General features: G+C 55.4%; 4 protein-coding genes across 4 annotated transcripts; 1 reads left to right on the plus strand and 3 right to left on the minus strand.

The window, feature by feature from the left end:
* Nucleotides 1–8,276: 8,276 nt before the first annotated feature.
* On the minus strand, nt 8,277–9,582 carry KRP23_11176 (DnaJ protein ERDJ3B; the record flags this gene model as incomplete). Its single annotated transcript, XM_067881703.1, has 4 exons — nt 8,277–8,918; nt 8,985–9,229; nt 9,302–9,365; nt 9,430–9,582. The coding sequence occupies 4 exons, from the start codon at nt 9,580–9,582 to the stop codon at nt 8,277–8,279; spliced, it is 1,104 nt and encodes a 367-aa protein (XP_067740988.1).
* A 110-nt stretch (nt 9,583–9,692) lies between these two features.
* KRP23_11177 (High-affinity nitrate transporter 2.2) lies at nt 9,693–11,228 on the minus strand (the record flags this gene model as incomplete). The annotated part of the gene is made up of 1 exon (XM_067881704.1): nt 9,693–11,228. The coding sequence occupies one exon, from the start codon at nt 11,226–11,228 to the stop codon at nt 9,693–9,695; it is 1,536 nt and encodes a 511-aa protein (XP_067740989.1).
* A 1,476-nt stretch (nt 11,229–12,704) lies between these two features.
* On the plus strand, nt 12,705–14,384 carry KRP23_11178 (High affinity nitrate transporter 2.5; the record flags this gene model as incomplete). Its single annotated transcript, XM_067881705.1, has 1 exon — nt 12,705–14,384. The coding sequence occupies one exon, from the start codon at nt 12,705–12,707 to the stop codon at nt 14,382–14,384; it is 1,680 nt and encodes a 559-aa protein (XP_067740990.1).
* Nucleotides 14,385–16,543: 2,159 nt separating this feature from the next.
* Nucleotides 16,544–18,049, minus strand: KRP23_11179 (High affinity nitrate transporter 2.5; the record flags this gene model as incomplete). The annotated part of the gene is made up of 1 exon (XM_067881706.1): nt 16,544–18,049. One exon carries the CDS (start codon nt 18,047–18,049, stop codon nt 16,544–16,546), a length of 1,506 nt encoding a protein of 501 aa, XP_067740991.1.
* Between the last annotated feature and the right edge of the window lie 915 nt (nt 18,050–18,964).

Here is an 18,964-nt window from a genome sequence, read left to right on the forward strand (position 1 = left end):
TTACGAATAACTCGGCTTCTAGCCAGAGTTGAAGACTGCGCGTTGGATATGTTTTGTGGAATACTGTAAGCGTTTGTTGGTTTGGACTAACGCTGCGGATTTCAGCTTCTGCTGGGTACCTCACATACATAAAACCACTTTTGGCTGGTGGCCAAAATATACGAACAGAAAGCACTGAACAACATCCCATACAAATTCGTATACATTTGACGTGAAAATTTTGAATGGCCCGTGATGGTCGCAGGCTGGGACGCAGGGGGCACCGCTCGTTGCGCTCATTTCTTGAATTGATGGTAACGGCAAGCTGCTGACTGACGAAGAGAAAAGAAGAATCCAAGGGCTGCACGAAGCTGGAGTCGGAGTTCGCGCCATCGCCGGCAAGACGCACCGCTCGCCAGACGCTGTTCTGCGCGTTATTCGACGCTCGAAGAACCCTAAACGAGAAGAAGCAAGGCTAGGGAGGCCTCAAGTACTGTCTGAGAGAACGCTGCGGCGCCTCGTTCGTACGGCTGCCAAGGGAGAGCTTTCGGCGACCCAGCTAAAGGACCAGCTGTCGCTGGACTGCTCCACACGCACGGTTCGGCACTCCATCTCGGCAGTAGACGGGCTAGTCTACTCCAAGATGGAGAACACGCTGCAGCTCTCGGCGGCCCACAAGGCGGACAGGCTCAAATGGGCGAAGGCAATGGCCATCCGACCTGACGACTGGGCGCAGATCATCTTTTCTGACGAGAAGAAGTGGAACCTGGACGGCCCTGATGGCCTCCAGAACTACTGGCGAGATTTGCGCCAGCCTCCCCGCCAAACAAACAGGCGGCAAATGGGTGGTGGGTCCGTGATGGTGTGGGGTGGCTTCAGTACCGCCAGGAAAACCAAGCTAGCTGTGCTCGTTGGTAGGCAAGCTTCTGAACACTATATCTACACAGTGTCAGAATACTTGTTTCCCTTCGCCCACCTACACTACGGAGTAGATTTCGTGTCCCAGCAGGACAACGCTTCTATACACACCTCGCGGGAGACGAAAGCCTTTTTTGAAGAGCAAGGCGTGCAAGTGATGGATTGGCCTGCAAGATCGCCCGACCTTAATCCAATCGAAAACCTCTGGGCAATCATGTCCCGGGATGTTTACCGCAATGGAAGGCAATACGATAGCGTGACCTCTCTGACGAAGGCACTGCACACGGCCTGGGACAACATATCTGCGGAGACTATTTCGACGCTGATCAATTCCATGCCTCGCAGGTGCATCGAAGTCATCGAAAGGAAGGGCAACAAGACCCACTACTAGTTACCATCATTCCTGCACCCATCATCAATATAGGAATTTGTATGGGATGTTGTTCAGTGCTTTCTGTTCGTATATTTTGGCCACCAGCCAAAAGTGGTTTTATGTATGTGAGGTACCCAGCAGAAGCTGAAATCCGCAGCGTTAGTCCAAACCAACAAACGCTTACAGTATTCCACAAAACATATCCAACGCGCAGTCTTCAACTCTGGCTAGAAGCCGAGTTATTCGTAAAAGTAGGGGTGTTCGTATACTTTTGGCCAGGAGTGTACTCGATTCACCCTACGAGGCCCACTTGATTCCATCGTAGGAGAATCAAGATGGACAAATTACAGACGACTAAGTCTATTATAATAGCACTGCATGTACTAAACCGCTATCCGGGAAGAATATGTTTAGTCTTAGTACTAAGCACATATTATTGTACGTTTCACATATTGTGAAGCCTTTATTCGTCGAACAAATCGTTCATGTATTCTCGAGAGTCGCTTTGAATAAAAATGCATCTCGTCTTCGAAAGGGCCAATTCGTCTTGATTCATTGTAGAAAGGCTTGTGGCTAGTGAATAGTCTGAACGAATGGCACTACGCGCGTGTGCCTTTCGTTCTCACATTTCTTAATTCGTTTCTTGAATTCGTCAAGCCGTTCAAATGGGTTACTCGTTCGACGTTATTTCGTCATGTTTAGTCCAACAACTCGTCATGAAATGGCTAGGCTGTGCCAACATGCCTGAAACTTACAATAGTACTAGCTAGTCTACCAATTAGAATGCTCGGAATGGTATGTAATAGTCCAGTCTTATCACTAAATTATTAGTACGAACAGATAGTAATTGGCACGCTACTATCAAAGACTCCATACGACCAAGCTACGTTTCAAAGTCAGCGGATGTGTAAATGTAAATATTGAGTTATACTATGAAGGGGGGGAGGAGGCGCTGCTGCGCGCCTTGCTCCACCCCGGCCCCCAGGTCCTCGTTGGCCAACCGCGGTGTCTGAAAAGAAAAAGAACTCGTTGCAGCACTCGCCGCATAATCGGCGGGCGTTGGCAATCAGTGAATACTTCGTGATGTTTTCCCTCTCCCGAAGGCTTTCATGAAAGTGAGTCGATTGCCTCTCACTCTGAAAACCTGAAGTATGCTGCTCGAAGAAGGAACAACAAATCAATGCTGAGATCTTAGATCATAGATATATTCGTTTCACTACTACAACACAACTTCGTTATAGTGTCAGCTTCTGCTGTATGTATCTACATAGCAATTGAGCATCAGCTACGAACAATGCACCAGAGCATAACGGCACCATGTGCGACCTCAGCCGCACTTACTTGCTCACTCATCGACCACCTACTTCTCACGACGAGAGTCGTACTCGGCCAGGATCTCCTCGGCCGACTTGCCCGACGTCTCCGGCACCAGCTTCAGAGCCAACAGGAAGAAAATCGCCAGCAGCACCACGAACGGAACGTACGCGTAGTCGTCCAGAGCGTCCGAGATGTACGGGTAAGCCACACCCACGATGAGGTTGCACAGCCAGTTGATGCCGATGCACAGCGACGACGCGCTGGCACGGATCGAGTCCGGGAAAATGTCGGCCGTCATCACCCACACGAGCGGGCCCAGCGTCACGCCGAATGCGATCACGTACAGCGCCGTGAACACAATCGACAGAGCGGACACGTCCACGATGAACGCCACCGTCATGAGCACCGACATGATAAACATGCCAGCCAGACCCCACAGGATCATGTTGCGCGCACCGAAGCGGTTGGCCAGCACGCCCGTGAAGAAGGCGGGCCAGATGTTGATGAAGTCGATGATCAGCGTGCCCACGCGCGAGTCCGAGATGCCGGCGTCCGAGAAGATGCTGCCAGAGTAGTAGAACACGGCGTTGATACCCGACAGCTGCTGCGCGCACGATAGCATGATGCCGCCGAGAAGCTGCATGCGGTAGCGAGGCGCGAACATCGACTCCTTCTTGGGAGCAGCCAGACCCTCCTCCGCGGTCTCCGCCTTCTTGCTCACCTGCAGCCACGACAGGGCCGTCTGCACGTGCTCCTCGCCGTACAGGCGAGCGATTACCTCCTTCGCCTCCTCCGTGCGGCCCTTGGTCAGCAGCCACGCGGGACTCTCAATGCACATGGACGGCGCCAGCACCATGTAGATCACAGCCAGGATGCACGGGAATGCAGCCAGGTAGCGCCAGCCAGAGCTCGTGTTGGCGAAGAAGAAGCAGATCGCGGGGAACAAAATGCCGATCGTCGTGAAGATCTGCAGGCCCAGGCCGAGCGTGTTGCGCATGTGCGGCGGCGACAGCTCGTTCACGTACGCACCGATGGTGCCCGTGGCAGTGCCCGACGCCAGACCGGCGATGAGACGGCCCGCGGCGAACGCCCAGATGTTCGACACGGCGGCTTCCACCACGCCGCCCACGAACATGAAGATGCAGTTGAGCATCAACGTCTTCTTGCGGCCGAGACGGTCGCTGAAGTGGCCGCAGCACAGCGAGCCGATCATGGCGCCGAAGATCCACGCGTTCACGGCGAACGTCCACTCGAGCTTCGAGTGACCAGGGAACATGAGGCACGTGTCCTCGGCCACGGGGCGAGCATTGCACTCGTCCGTGTCGTTGTACTGCGACAGGTTCGTCTGCGAGGTGGACCAACCGCTCTGGAACGGCTGCAGCCACGACAGCAGCGCACTCGTGTACAGGATGGCCTTGGGCTTGATGAGGCGCGCGGCGGCCTTGTTGGCCTCGTCGAACGCCGTCGTCGGCGCCTTGGGCGTCGTGGCCTCCGTGTAGTTGTCAGCCATCGTGATGGATCGCTTTCTTGCCTTCTTGATGCACTTGACTCGATTGTCGGCTGTCGACTGCTGGATCAAATGGAAAGTGAGCGACCGACACATGCGTAAAAGTCGGCGCTGTTCTGCTGCGAGTGCACGACCTCCACCTCGGCATCGACGCTGCGGTGTGGATCGGTCCGAGCGAGCAGGGAAAGGCTCACTTGATTTCTGCTTGGCCGAGCGACCGCTGTGCCCCGCTCACGTCTTTTTGCGTTTCTCGCCCCGTCCAGTGTCGCGCGAGCGAATTGAGCTGACAAAATTGTACCAGACCACTGCACCAAGCGCCACTTGACAGAGGCTTTTGTTATCACAAGACGGGCGGGGCGACATCAGTCAGCTTGAACCTGGTGGCCTGGAGGCTGCGGCAGCCGGGCCGAGATAGAAATGGCATCGATGCCTCCACTGGAGCAGGGCAGAATTGCACGGCGCCGACGGACGCCTGCAGAGGCTAACGATCGCGTCGAAGTCGACGGTGCGTCTCGGTGCTGATCTCTCTGCGCGCGAAAGAGGTGTCTGTTGCTACGTGCATGTACACATATGTTTATACTGAAGTTCGTGCAGCGAGCTCGTCTCTCGACTGAGAGCTCCTTGCTCTTTTGGCAGCGGCGGCGAAGGAGCCCGGAGAGACCATCGGCCGCTCTCTGGCAGCTTCAAGGACGAATCATCTCGATGATACTTTTTGAAAGTCGTTTCTGAAGTTTGTCCTTCTTTGCGCGGTCGGTTCCGCGCTAATAAGTCGGTGATGATGCTACCATAAAATATGACAGACCGACTCCGTCGTCGCTCGGAGCACGCTGCGGCAAGCACAACTGCAGAGCCATCGGCGATACAGGAGACGTGTATGGTCGATTAACGCAACTGCTTTCTTTACTGCATGTACCTGACACTCTAGTCTTCGCGGGTAATGAAGAACATGATCGCTGCTGGCGTGGAGGTGGCAGACTGAAGTTTTGTCCGGCTATGTGTTTGCAGGGCGCGAACTTCAAACAGCCTTTTTCACACTTCACTCACGTTCGCACCTGTCGCAGGCGATACTAACCGTCCCTTGCCTGGATACAACGCTCACACACACGGGATGACTCTCGGAATCAGAGCAGCACACGATCGCTCTCTGTTTGAACCTTCAATCAATTGATCTTTATCAACTCACGAGCCGCTGCTAGGGGCCATTTGTGTTTGTGGTAGCGTCAGTTTGGCAGACTGCTGGCCTTTTGCCGTTGCTCGGGTGTCTACAGTGAGTGGCCGAGTGACCACTGCCTAGTACAGTGCGCGCGGCGCACGGCAAGGACCAACCGGCGTATCTACAGAACCGCTCGTTAAATTAACCCAGACACTATATACATGAGAGTTATTATAATGATTAATGATCTAAAAAGGCAGTGGGGCCGAGTTGAAGTGGTCTCCGCCACCTCCACGCCAGCAGCGATCATGTTCTTCATCACCCGCGAAGACTAGAGTGTCAGGTACATGCAGTAAAGAAAGCAGTTGCGTTAATCGACCATACACGTCTCCTGTATCGCCGATGGCTCTGCAGTTGTGCTTGCCGCAGCGTGCTCCGAGCGACGACGGAGTCGGTCTGTCATATTTTATGGTAGCATCATCACCGACTTATTAGCGCGGAACCGACCGCGCAAAGAAGGACAAACTTCAGAAACGACTTTCAAAAAGTATCATCGAGATGATTCGTCCTTGAAGCTGCCAGAGAGCGGCCGATGGTCTCTCCGGGCTCCTTCGCCGCCGCTGCCAAAAGAGCAAGGAGCTCTCAGTCGAGAGACGAGCTCGCTGCACGAACTTCAGTATAAACATATGTGTACATGCACGTAGCAACAGACACCTCTTTCGCGCGCAGAGAGATCAGCACCGAGACGCACCGTCGACTTCGACGCGATCGTTAGCCTCTGCAGGCGTCCGTCGGCGCCGTGCAATTCTGCCCTGCTCCAGTGGAGGCATCGATGCCATTTCTATCTCGGCCCGGCTGCCGCAGCCTCCAGGCCACCAGGTTCAAGCTGACTGATGTCGCCCCGCCCGTCTTGTGATAACAAAAGCCTCTGTCAAGTGGCGCTTGGTGCAGTGGTCTGGTACAATTTTGTCAGCTCAATTCGCTCGCGCGACACTGGACGGGGCGAGAAACGCAAAAAGACGTGAGCGGGGCACAGCGGTCGCTCGGCCAAGCAGAAATCAAGTGAGCCTTTCCCTGCTCGCTCGGACCGATCCACACCGCAGCGTCGATGCCGAGGTGGAGGTCGTGCACTCGCAGCAGAACAGCGCCGACTTTTACGCATGTGTCGGTCGCTCACTTTCCATTTGATCCAGCAGTCGACAGCCGACAATCGAGTCAAGTGCATCAAGAAGGCAAGAAAGCGATCCATCACGATGGCTGACAACTACACGGAGGCCACGACGCCCAAGGCGCCGACGACGGCGTTCGACGAGGCCAACAAGGCCGCCGCGCGCCTCATCAAGCCCAAGGCCATCCTGTACACGAGTGCGCTGCTGTCGTGGCTGCAGCCGTTCCAGAGCGGTTGGTCCACCTCGCAGACGAACCTGTCGCAGTACAACGACACGGACGAGTGCAATGCTCGCCCCGTGGCCGAGGACACGTGCCTCATGTTCCCTGGTCACTCGAAGCTCGAGTGGACGTTCGCCGTGAACGCGTGGATCTTCGGCGCCATGATCGGCTCGCTGTGCTGCGGCCACTTCAGCGACCGTCTCGGCCGCAAGAAGACGTTGATGCTCAACTGCATCTTCATGTTCGTGGGCGGCGTGGTGGAAGCCGCCGTGTCGAACATCTGGGCATTCGCCGCGGGCCGTCTCATCGCCGGTCTGGCGTCGGGCACTGCCACGGGCACCATCGGTGCGTACGTGAACGAGCTGTCGCCGCCGCACATGCGCAACACGCTGGGTCTGGGCCTGCAGATCTTCACGACGATCGGCATTTTGTTCCCCGCGATCTGCTTCTTCTTCGCCAACACGAGCTCTGGCTGGCGCTACCTGGCTGCATTCCCGTGCATCCTGGCTGTGATCTACATGGTGCTGGCGCCGTCCATGTGCATTGAGAGTCCCGCGTGGCTGCTGACCAAGGGCCGCACGGAGGAGGCGAAGGAGGTAATCGCTCGCCTGTACGGCGAGGAGCACGTGCAGACGGCCCTGTCGTGGCTGCAGGTGAGCAAGAAGGCGGAGACCGCGGAGGAGGGTCTGGCTGCTCCCAAGCAGGAGTCGATGTTCGCGCCTCGCTACCGCATGCAGCTTCTCGGCGGCATCATGCTATCGTGCGCGCAGCAGCTGTCGGGTATCAACGCCGTGTTCTACTACTCTGGCAGCATCTTCTCGGACGCCGGCATCTCGGACTCGCGCGTGGGCACGCTGATCATCGACTTCATCAACATCTGGCCCGCCTTCTTCACGGGCGTGCTGGCCAACCGCTTCGGTGCGCGCAACATGATCCTGTGGGGTCTGGCTGGCATGTTTATCATGTCGGTGCTCATGACGGTGGCGTTCATCGTGGACGTGTCCGCTCTGTCGATTGTGTTCACGGCGCTGTACGTGATCGCATTCGGCGTGACGCTGGGCCCGCTCGTGTGGGTGATGACGGCCGACATTTTCCCGGACTCGATCCGTGCCAGCGCGTCGTCGCTGTGCATCGGCATCAACTGGCTGTGCAACCTCATCGTGGGTGTGGCTTACCCGTACATCTCGGACGCTCTGGACGACTACGCGTACGTTCCGTTCGTGGTGCTGCTGGCGATTTTCTTCCTGTTGGCTCTGAAGCTGGTGCCGGAGACGTCGGGCAAGTCGGCCGAGGAGATCCTGGCCGAGTACGACTCTCGTCGTGAGAAGTAAGCAACAGGTAGCGAGCACTTCAAGACTTGAGTCCGCGAATCTGGTTCTTGTTGCCAAACTGTGCTGCAGTAATAGAAGCTGTAGTGGAGTAGTAGTTGTCCATTGGGAGCTAACAGTATCATGAATACAATGGGTTAGTTTCTGCAATTCCAATGGGTACCTGCTTCTGGTGTTTCCTTTGTCGAGCACACCAGTCAGGAGTGCGGAACAGCACCAGACGGGATGGAACGTAAGATGCCTGAAAGAGTACGTTGTCTTGAGTGTCGTGCTGCATTTTCATGCCAGCGCCGACTAAATTTGATTTGCCCGTTACTTCATCGAAAACAACTCGCGGAAGCCGACCTTTTGCTCATCCGAAAGCGACTCTGGGAACTGCACGTGGAATTTGATGTGCAACTGGCCTCTCTCGGACGGAAAATGCTGCTTGGGCATGCCCTCGTCCTTGAGCACAGTGACGAACCGAGGTGGCGTGATTCCGTCGCGCACCATTTCCACCCGCCGTCCGTCTAAATGGATGAACGACTTGTTGAACCCTACAAGTGACTCGCGCAGAGAAATGTCCATGTCCATCCACAACTGGTCACCTTCGCGGGTGAACACCGGGTGCGGCGCGGTCAGCACCTGCAACCGCACGTGACCTGCCGGCTGGCCCGGAATCTCGTCGGCGTAATTTTCCAGTTCGACCTCAAATCCGTCGGGCGTACCCTTGTCCAGATCCACGTCAAAGTTAAGGTCGGCCATGTCCACCTTGCGACCACCGCACACTGGACAAGTGCTCGAGTAGATTTTGCCCTTGCCGTGGCATTTCTCGCACGTCGTTTGGAACTGCTGGATGAAGCCCGGACCCACGCGCCGCGTCGTCATCTTCACACCATGTCCGCCGCACTCCGAGCACACGTGAATGTCCTCGTCATGAGCTGCTCCTTTGCCATGGCAATGATGGCAAATAGTCTACGACACACCACGAACGTCGCCGTTAGTACTGGCACACCTCATCTACAGCGTTCCCCACTGTACCTCACGACGGATGGAGAACTGAAGGCTCTTGCCATTGTACAGATCAGCCAGCGACACTCGCAGCGGCATCACCACATCTGGGCCGCGGGACGGCTCGTGCTCTCGGCGCTGGCGCCCACCGCCGAAAAACTGTGAGAAAATGTCGAACGGGTCATGGCCGCCACCTCCGCCCGCATTGGCGAGCCCCTCCTCTCCGTAGCGGTCGTACTTGGTCTTCTTTTCCTCGTCCGACAGCACGTCATAGGCTGTATAAAAAAAAAGAGGGCCCATCAGTATAAAATGCCATAAAAAATAAAATAAATGAGGACGGGACCCACCGCCGGCCACTTCCGCGAACTTCTGGGCGGCGCTCTCGTCCCCCGGGTTCTTGTCTGGATGGTGCTATAATATGGTACAAAGTTAGGGGGGTCCATCGGGAGGTGTTCTAGCTTCAGAGCGGTCCTACTTTGAGCGACAGTTTGCGGAACGCTCGTTTGATCTCGGCCGTCGATGCGTCGCGAGCCACGCCCAACACCTCGTAGTAGTCTCTACCAGCCGCGGCGAGCGCCACAATGCACACGAGCGCGAGCAGCAGCAGCAGGCGGCGGACACGCGTCATCTGGATTTCGGATACTGAAAAATGGTGGAACTTAATGTTTGACTTAACGCCTACATAATGTCTACATCAGGACGGAGCACTTAGCACACGTCGCAGGTTCTGCGGGATCGCTACATGTGCATGGGGCGGTGCACGCTGTCGTCGGCCTCGGTAGGGGCGACGCTGCCGTGGACCGAGTTGTCCTTGTCCAGGTTTTTCTTTGGTGGTGTGGACCAGATGGAGCCTTCTCCGTCGATGTGTGTGCCCACCGTGGCCAGGGCCGCCACCGAAACGAAGATGCTCAAGTACTTGAAGGCCAAGGCGCGCTTGCCCACGCCCTTGAACAGGAAGCCCCAGCACAGTCCGCCCACGTTGCCGCCGGCACCCACAATACCCGACGTCGCACCGGTGTACTCCGGCAGGACGTACGGCACAATTCCGTACGTTGTGCCCGTCGACGCCTGCACGAAGAACCCGAAGACGATGAGCAGCGGGACGCTGGCGGCCAGGTGCTGCGTCGTGCTGTACAGATACAGGAACAACGCTTGCCCCGCGAAGGCTGCAAACTGCGTCAAGATGCGGCCTCGCATCCCGATGCGACTGTTAGCAACATCTGAAGCGTAGCCGCCGGCAGCACGCGCGAAAATGCACATGAGACCAAAGAGCGACGAGATGAGACCCGCCTTGGTCTGAGTCAGCAGGCGGCATGCGTCGGCAGCCGTGGATGGGTCGCAGTCTGAGCGCTTGAAGTCTTCGTAGTAGTAGAGACTCAGTACGTTGTGCACCTGGAGCTCGACACCGAAGGAACAGGCGTATTGGAGCGCAAGGATCCACGTGGCCGGTTTCTTCGCTACCGCCCAAAGCGCCTTCTTCATGTCGATCTCGGGCTTGGTAGCTGCGATGCTCATGGCGTTTGCCTTTTTCAGGTCGGCGTAGTTGCCTTGCGGACAGTCGTCGGTGAGGAAGTACAACATCACTCCGATGAAGACCATGAAGACGGCGGGGAAGACGAGAGTGATACGCCAGCCGTAGCTGTCCGAGACCGCTCCGTCTATGGTAACCAAGTCGAAGAGCAGCGGGGTGATCAGGTAGGTGACCCCAGCGCCGAGGTTGCCCCAGCCAGCGGTGAAGGCGTTCGCCGTGCCAACGACTTCCTTGGAAAACATCACCGACGACCAGTACGCCGTAGCCACGAAGGACGAGCCGACGAGTCCAATAACCAGGCGGACAGCCATGAAGCCGCTGTAGTTGACAACGAAGGCCGCCGAGGCCACGGGGATGGCGCCCAGCACCAGAAGCACAGTCTGGACGGTGCGCGCTCCGTATTTGTCACACATCGGACCAGCAATTACGCGTCCGATGATGGTGCTGGCCACCGACACGATGTTGGAGTTGTTCACTTGCGCAGGCGTGAGCTTGAGCTGCTTCTTGATCGTGGGCATGAGCGGAGGGATGGAGAACCAGCCGAAAAAGGCGATGAAGAAGGACAACCACGAGAAGTGGAAAGCGCGCATGTGCGGACGAGCAGCGCTGAAGAGTTTGATCTCCGTGGCGCGGTCCGCTTGCTCCGGGTCGGTTTTGATGTCAAAGTTCGTGCGTCGACGGAAGCCCCCAGCCTCCGCATCGTGAGGCGTCTGCATTTCGACGTGGTAATCGTCCCGGGCCATGGTTTCAAGGTAGACACTTGTGAGTTGGAGAGCAGAAAGCAAAGTGAGCTACCCACAGCGATTAACTCTGCATATTGGTGGGTCGTCCCATTGCACGCGGTACCGCAGTAGATCAAGACAGAGACTGGTTTGGCGAGGCGAGCACTTGGCAGGGCGGACTTTCGACCGTTTCGTTAGCTGCCCCGGTGTGCGGTGAGCCGGTTGCAACAGCCATTAGTGAACAGGTTTGCTGTGGACACCGCATTCGCCATGGCTCAAGTACTGAACTGCACTAAAGCCTCGCGACAACATGGACCCAGAGGCCGAGCACACTACGACCTGCATGCTCTTGCAGAAATCAATTGGCATTGTCGTGGACGATATCGCTCGTTAATTGAGATAGCTCACCGCGTACCAATGGCTGTTTCGAGTCCAGCGTGAGTCTGGCTTGAGTGTCCGAGGCTGCGATGACAAGTTCTTGAGGAACAACTTCAGGGTTGGGATTGGTGGCAAACCTCGCTGACGCGTTCAAGATAGTATGGTTGAAATGAGTCACCACAGCAACAACAGCCAAGCAAGTATAGGTATGATGATAAAGGCTATGTCGTGGTCGTATACAAGACGCGATTTCAACTTGTGAATACGCTGCCAGCGCCAGCATCGCCCTGCTGCTTTGATCGATTGTGTTATGAAACAACGTGCATGGATTCTTACGTTCTTCACTGCATTTGGCCCGCTACAAAAGGTGTAAGGCCTTACACTACAAACAACTGCCACACAGAGACTGAACAGTCTGGTCGGTTCGACGGCGCGTGCACTTTGAGGGCTTACAACTCCGCAGCGATCGATCGATCGCCCTTCACACGGATGCAAGCTGACGAAATAGCCGCCCCCACAAGAATCTCACATAAGATTATCGGAACGACAACGTGCGATCTCCTACGAGCGTGTACAAAGATCCCCAAGCGAGGACGCCCATATCCCCCCCCCCCCCGGACGCCACCATCAAGACGGAGCTCTGAATTGTTCTCCGCCACCTGAACCCCATGCGACTTGCCCTTTCAGCTGCATCCCTGTTCACACCTTGAGAGCTCCACACGATCAAATCGACACTTAGTCACGGGCCTAGTTCCACCGAAGGAGGTTACCAGACACACATGACGCCCTCAACGTTCAGCTAAGTCCATTCGCGCCGGACATCGACACTGCTTTGAGTGCTGCAGTGATTGATATTAACAGTTGCTTTCTGAGCGCAGTATCAACGACTAAGGAAACAGCTTCTTTGTCGGTTCGGATGCAGCTTGCTTTTCGTTCGCGAAGTCGAAGGAAAGGATCAGCTCCGACTCCAAGTTCAGCTCCAAGGCATTTTCCTTCGATGTTTACATGGCTGTCACTGCTAGTGAACACCGGCTGTACCTGGGTATGTACAGGGGGGGGGTCTCATGGTCACTTTGTAAGTCCTCGAGTATCGCTCACGTGAAGGCACCGTCGCCGATCATGGACTACAGCACGAGTTTCGCCCCCCAGTGGCGCGTTCCATCGAGAAGTAATAGTCGACAAGCGCCCGAGCGCTTCGCACCGACGCTGCAGGAGCTAGGAACTTATCCTGCAAACAGAACTGAACGCGCAAGAACCATCACCGTCGTGGACTTGGAACTCCCCGAGAGTAAGCCGGATACTGCGAGCTACCAAGTCGCGTCAAGCACTGTGTCTCACCGACGTCGTGATTTCCATCACCGAGTCAACTCGTCCAACCGTCCGTCGTTCTCGCTCTTCACCGACCCGTTGCAAGCTGACAAGGCTACGGAGATTCGGCTGTTTAGCGTCGCGCGTCCTCATATGAGAGCTTTCCACTTGGCGTGGTTGTCCTTCTTCGTGGCGTTTTTCGGCTGGTTCTCCATCCCTCCGCTCATGCCTACCATCAAGAAGCAGCTCAAGCTCACTCAAGCCCAAGTAGACAACTCGAACATCATTTCACTGGCCAGCACCATCGTCGGACGTCTGTTGGTTGGCCCTCTGTGCGATCGCTATGGCGCCCGTAGTGTCCAAGCTGCGCTTCTAGTGATCGGGGCCATCCCCGTGGCGTCCGCTGCTCTGGCCACCGACTACGTCGGCTTCATGTGCGTCCGATTCTTCATCGGGCTCGTCGGATGTTCGTTCGTGTCCACCGCGTACTGGACGTCGTCCATGTTCTCGAAAGAAGTCGTTGGGAGCGCTAACGCTATTGCTGCCGGATGGGGCAACATGGGCGCTGGCGCAGCGTACCTTATCACACCGCTGCTTTTCGACCTGGTGACGGTGCATGGCGACATTTCTGACAACGTTGGCTGGCGAGTCACACTGCTCTTCCCAGCTTTAGTGATGATTCTCGTGGGAGTGTGCACGTACTTGTTCTCGGACGATTGTCCACAGGGCAACTACGTGGAGATGAAGAAAACGCACGTGATGGCTGAACGACCCAAAGGCGAATTGCTTCGTGGATTCATGACGGTGGCCAAACAGCCTGTCGCCTGGATTCTCGCTTTCCAGTACGCATGCAGCTTTGGCGTCGAGATCCAAGTCCACAACGTGCTCAGTCTTTACTACTTCGAGGATTTCAAGAAATCGGGTTGCAACCCTGCTGTGGACGCGGATAGCTGTCGTTTGCTATCCCAGACAGAAGCCAGTCTCATCTCGTCCTGTTTCGGTCTCATGTGCCTGTTTGCAAGAGCGATTGGCGGCTACATCTCGGACGTGAGCAACAGGCATTGGGATATGAAGGGCCGAATCTCTGCTCAGCTCATGTGCCTCACAGGCCAAGCTACATTTTTGTACACGTACAGCCATGCTCATGCGGTGGAGTGGAGTATCCCCTGCCTGGTCGCCTTTGGGTTCTTCGCGCAGGCTTCGACCGGTACGACGTACGGCATTGTGCCGTACATTTGCTCGGACTACACGGGCGTGGCGTCTGGAATTGTTGGTGCGGGTGGAAACATGGGCGGCCTCGCTTGGGGATTTCTGTTCAAGCTTGTAGGAGATCGCGCATTGTCGTTCCGATATCTGAGCTTCTTCGTCATGGGGGCGGCTATCTCGTCAGCTTGCATCCGTGTGAAGGGCGAGCGATCACTGTGGAGCCGTGAACCCTCAAAACACACGCGCCGTCAAACCAACCAGACCATCCATGCCTTTTATGTGTGAATTGTATGTATTGTACGCTTATTGTAGTTGTAGGCGGGCCAAAGGCACATGTCGTACAGACAATCCTCTCGGTCGTGATATCCTGAGTAGTGATACCCTCCACGGAGAGATATGGGGAGGGCTCCCGATGACCGTCACCATACAAGCACGAGTCAAATATACCTCTACCCTCTAGTTACTGGTTTGTGATACAAAACACGTCATTATCACTATTCAAAGGTGCTTAACTATTGCTAAGGTCCATTTGGTGCAGGACGTCCGAAGAAGTCGAGCATCGACTTTTGCTGCTTGTGGCCTTGTCTACACGCAAGCTCCTCTCTAAATACTCGCTGCATCGTTCGAAGCCCGATAACGTCCCTTGAACGGACCCCCATCGCACCGGCGGTAACGAAAAGTTGTGCTATCCATTGAAGACGCTCCTTCAGCTCCTCTGTGGACAGGTTTTCGGGCGTTGGATAGGTTGAAGAAGTGCTTTCTTCTTCTTCGTCCTCGATACCGCCATCACCGACATCTTGACCGCACCCATTCTCGCGCTCTGAAGACTCGACCCGGCAGAAATCTTCGTCCGTTGGTTCATCCGCGAGGATGTTCTCGTCCGGTGGGTTCAGCAGCTCTTCAACCGACATCGGATTCGAGGGGTGGAGACGCGTCAGCATCTCTGCCAGCTCGTTCACGATGTCATCCTCCACGCCCGGCTCGGCGTACTCGCACGTGTAGTAGTCAAGCAAGCCAGTCTTCTTCCAGCAGTTACTGAAGACGCTGGGAAGCAGGGCGTTCCAGCTCTCGATGCTCCACAGTACTGCCTGCTGTACGTCGACGCTGTAGAGCTGTTAAGTTCAAATGTACCAATTTTACGGCACATTTCTGCCTTGTAATAACTCCAGCGAGTGATAATGTGGTGGTTCCCGACGCTATCACAAAGGAGAGGATTGTCTGTAGTCAGATGTACAAACACAAAAATTGCGTGGGATGCTCGAGATGTGGACTCAGCAGCGCTCAGTCGATTTTGTCCCCTTAGAATGCAAAGAGTCCTTACTAAGGACGGGCACACTGGACGAACAAGTATAAGGCTTTGGAAGTTGGTGTTATACGTAGCAGTACGTCGGTCTAACGACTCAAGTTCAGTCCAGTTGAACTCAATTGGCTGCCATTCCATAATGAGCAGCTCAGCAAAATCTCCGACGACCCGAGATACAGGAAGCGGCAATGATATCGTTCGGTGCTCCACCAACTGACGATGGTCTCCTTTCCACTAAATTTGTGGGCAACCCACCGTAACACGATGTTGAAGCTACGAGATGACGTTGCTTGAGACTCGTTCACTTTTGTTTTTACTTCGAACTTTGCAATGGCAGCGCACATCGACGACGAGAGTCCTCGCCTGTACGCGATCCCGCCGCAAACCAGCAGCAGCCAGTACGTCTAATGCATTACTGCAACACCTGAAAATGGCCAAGGAAGGTTTCTTCAACTACATGTAGAGTGCGGCTACGACCTATCAACAGACCCCCTTCAAGGAGAAATAGCACTGAAATTCGGTTCTTCAGCTTCGCGCCCTCACATGAGAGCTTCCCATTACCTTCTCCATCGCCTTCTTTGGCTGGGCTTCAATTCGACTGCCCCCACGTGGATTTTGAAAACGAACCACGCCGATCTCATAGAGAGCTCTACGTCGATTTCATGCCGGCGGCGGTAACGTGGGTCATCGCATTTTAGTACGCATACTGTTTTGGTGTTCGACGGGTGTAACTCGGAGACCGATGAAAATGCCTGCCGCTTGCTCACACAGGCAAAGGCCAGCCTGGTATCATCCTGCTGTGGCTTGATGTGCATTTTTACTGGTGCTGTGGGGGCGGGGCTACTTGTCCGAGGTGGCAAATCCGCCATTTTGACATGAAAGGACGAATCGCGCTTCAATTTGCCATGCTCGCTGGCGAGGTAGTATTTATCTCATGGTTCAGCCGGGTTCGTGTGCTGGAGTGGAGCATTCCTCTCCTAATAGATTTTGGTATCTCTGTTCAGGCGTGCACTGGCAGCACCTACGGCCCTACGTATCGCCAAGACGCACTGGTGTAACTTCCGGAATTGTAGGCGTTATCAATTAACTTTACGGCATTACCATACACATATCCCCCGTACTACATGTAGAAGTAAACCATCTACTTCACACTCTTAAGTGCTTCATCGTCCGCAGTTCGCGAGCTTCCATTAACTGGGAATTCCTTGCTCCACAGCGTCGGCTCACCGTTGACATGAATGCCAATGGATGACAGAGTAGCCACTGCGACGAAGATGCTGAGGTACGCGAACGATTTCTGCCGATCGCCAACTCCTTTGAAGAGGAAAGCCCAAGCGAGTGCACCCACGTTTCCTCCAGCGCCAACAAAACCCGACGTAGCTCCTGTTAACTCCGGTAGTACATACGGCACGATGGCGAACGTACTACCCGTGCAGCCTTGAACAAAAATGCCAAAGAAAATCAGCAGCGGAATGCTAGTCGAGACGCTCTTGGTGGTGCTGAAACAATAGAGGAAGACTGCTTGGCCAGCAAAAAGCACGAACTGCACAGCGATTCGGCCCTTCATGGTATGACGGCGGCTTGCAACATCCGAGAGGTATCCGCCCAGCGCTCGTGCGAAGATGCACATTAACCCGAAGAGCGACGAGATTAGTGTGGCGCTACTCTGCGTCAGTCGGCGACACGCGTTGGCATCCGAGTTTGCATCACAGTTCGGGTGAACGAAATCCTCGTAGTAGTACAGACTCAGGACGTTGTGCACTTGCAGCTCGATACCGAAAGAGCAGGCGTACTGAAATGCCAGAATCCACGTGGCAGGCAACTTGGCCACGTGTAGGAGCCCAACGGCAGGATTCATAGCTGCAGGGGAGATGGCCTGGTTCTTCCGGAGGTCCTTGTATTGTCCCTGCGGGCAGTCGTCCGAGTTGAAAAAGAGCGCGACGCCAATGAGGACCATGAAGACTGCCGGGAAGAGGAGCGCAACACGCCAGCCCATGTCGTCCGACAGAGCTCCGCCCGTGGTCACGAGGTTGAACAGCTGAGGCGTGATCAGCGTCGTGGCTCCAGCACCGAGGTTCCCCCAGCCTGCGGCCAGGGCGTTCGCACTCCCCACAACTTCTTTGGAAAACATGGTCGACGTCCAGTACGTCGTGGCGATGAAGGAGCACCCAACGAGACCGATGAAAAACCGAGCGAACATCAGGCCCGTGTAGCTCGTCACGAGGGCCGCAGAAGCCACGGGGATAGCTCCGACGACCAAAAGTACCGCCTGCACGGTTCGTGAGCCGTAGCGGTCGCACATGGGTCCGCCCACGGCTCGCCCTAGAATGGTGCTCGCCACGGACACGATGTTGGAGTTGGAGACCTGGTCGGCCGAGAGTCCGAGCTCCTTCTTGATGGTGGGCATGAGCGGAGGGATGGAGAACCACCCGAAGAAGGCAAAGAAGAAGGACAACCAGGCGTAGTGGAAGGCTCGCATGTGGGGTCGGGCCACGCTCAGGAGCTTGATCTCGATGGCCTTGTCATCTTGCAATGGGTCGGTGCGGATGGGGAACACGGTTCGACGCTGGTGCACGTCGGCTTGGTCTAGCTGGGTCGTGTAGTAAGCATCGGTTGGAGACTCACTCCTTGTGTGCGGAGATGACATGAGGGCTTGGTGGGCTTGAAAGCTCTTGTGATGCAATGAAAAACGGCTCAAGTGCTGCAACAATTGAAAATACATGTGCTGGCCGCGTTAATTGCGGAGGAGGAGAACGGCTTGTGGGCGGTGCTGCATCCGTGAGTGCCAGGGAGGTCCGAAAGCGGCACTGCCCGCGAGAATAATGGAGGAGGATGCCCCGGCTTTACCGGAACAAACAACGATTACCGCAAAACTCTTATCGAAAGGCACCCCTTGCAGGCGACGGTTAAAAAATATCAACCTATCAGGTTACTCCATTTTGATCATCTATCATGACATATCGAAAGGCACCCCGGAGATAAATTACCACCAGTCGATAGGTTACGCAGCGAGCTAGCCATTCATCAGCACTGCAGTTCGCCATTACTCAGTCTGCAAGAATGCCCCGAGGAAGCCGCCCACGCGTGAAAGGCTTCGAGGCTTCGCCAAGCCAGTGCCTTCGCACTGCTATCAGCTACCAGCGCAAGTATATTAGTAATAGCTTCGTCGAGCAGAACGGCATGGCAGCAGCAGTAACACGCTTCTATCCCTCTCTCCAAGCGGAAGCCCGAAAGCGGAAGAAGCGGCAACTGCACAAGTGGTTTGAAGCCCGTGATGACATCGCCAAACAAGTTGCCCAAGGCAACGGGCACCTCTGCAAGGAACCACGATCTGGCGTCGGCTGCATTCTTCTTCGGGCGGAGGAGGACTACCTAGCCTTTTGGATAAGGGACCTGAGGCGCGAGGGCGTACCAGTGTCTCCGCTCATGCTCCAGATGAAGGCACGTGCAGTAGCAGGTGAGCTGGGTCTGAACCAGCGAGGTGACCGTAATCTATTCAGGAAAATATCCTTGATAAATAAATTCCGAGTGATGCAGCTGTTATTTATTTGCAGATGCCTCT

The sequence above is a fragment of the Phytophthora ramorum genome (assembly GCF_020800215.1).
Source record: "Phytophthora ramorum isolate Pr-102 chromosome Unknown Phyram_PR-102_s0011, whole genome shotgun sequence".
NCBI lineage: Eukaryota > Oomycota > Peronosporomycetes > Peronosporales > Peronosporaceae > Phytophthora > Phytophthora ramorum.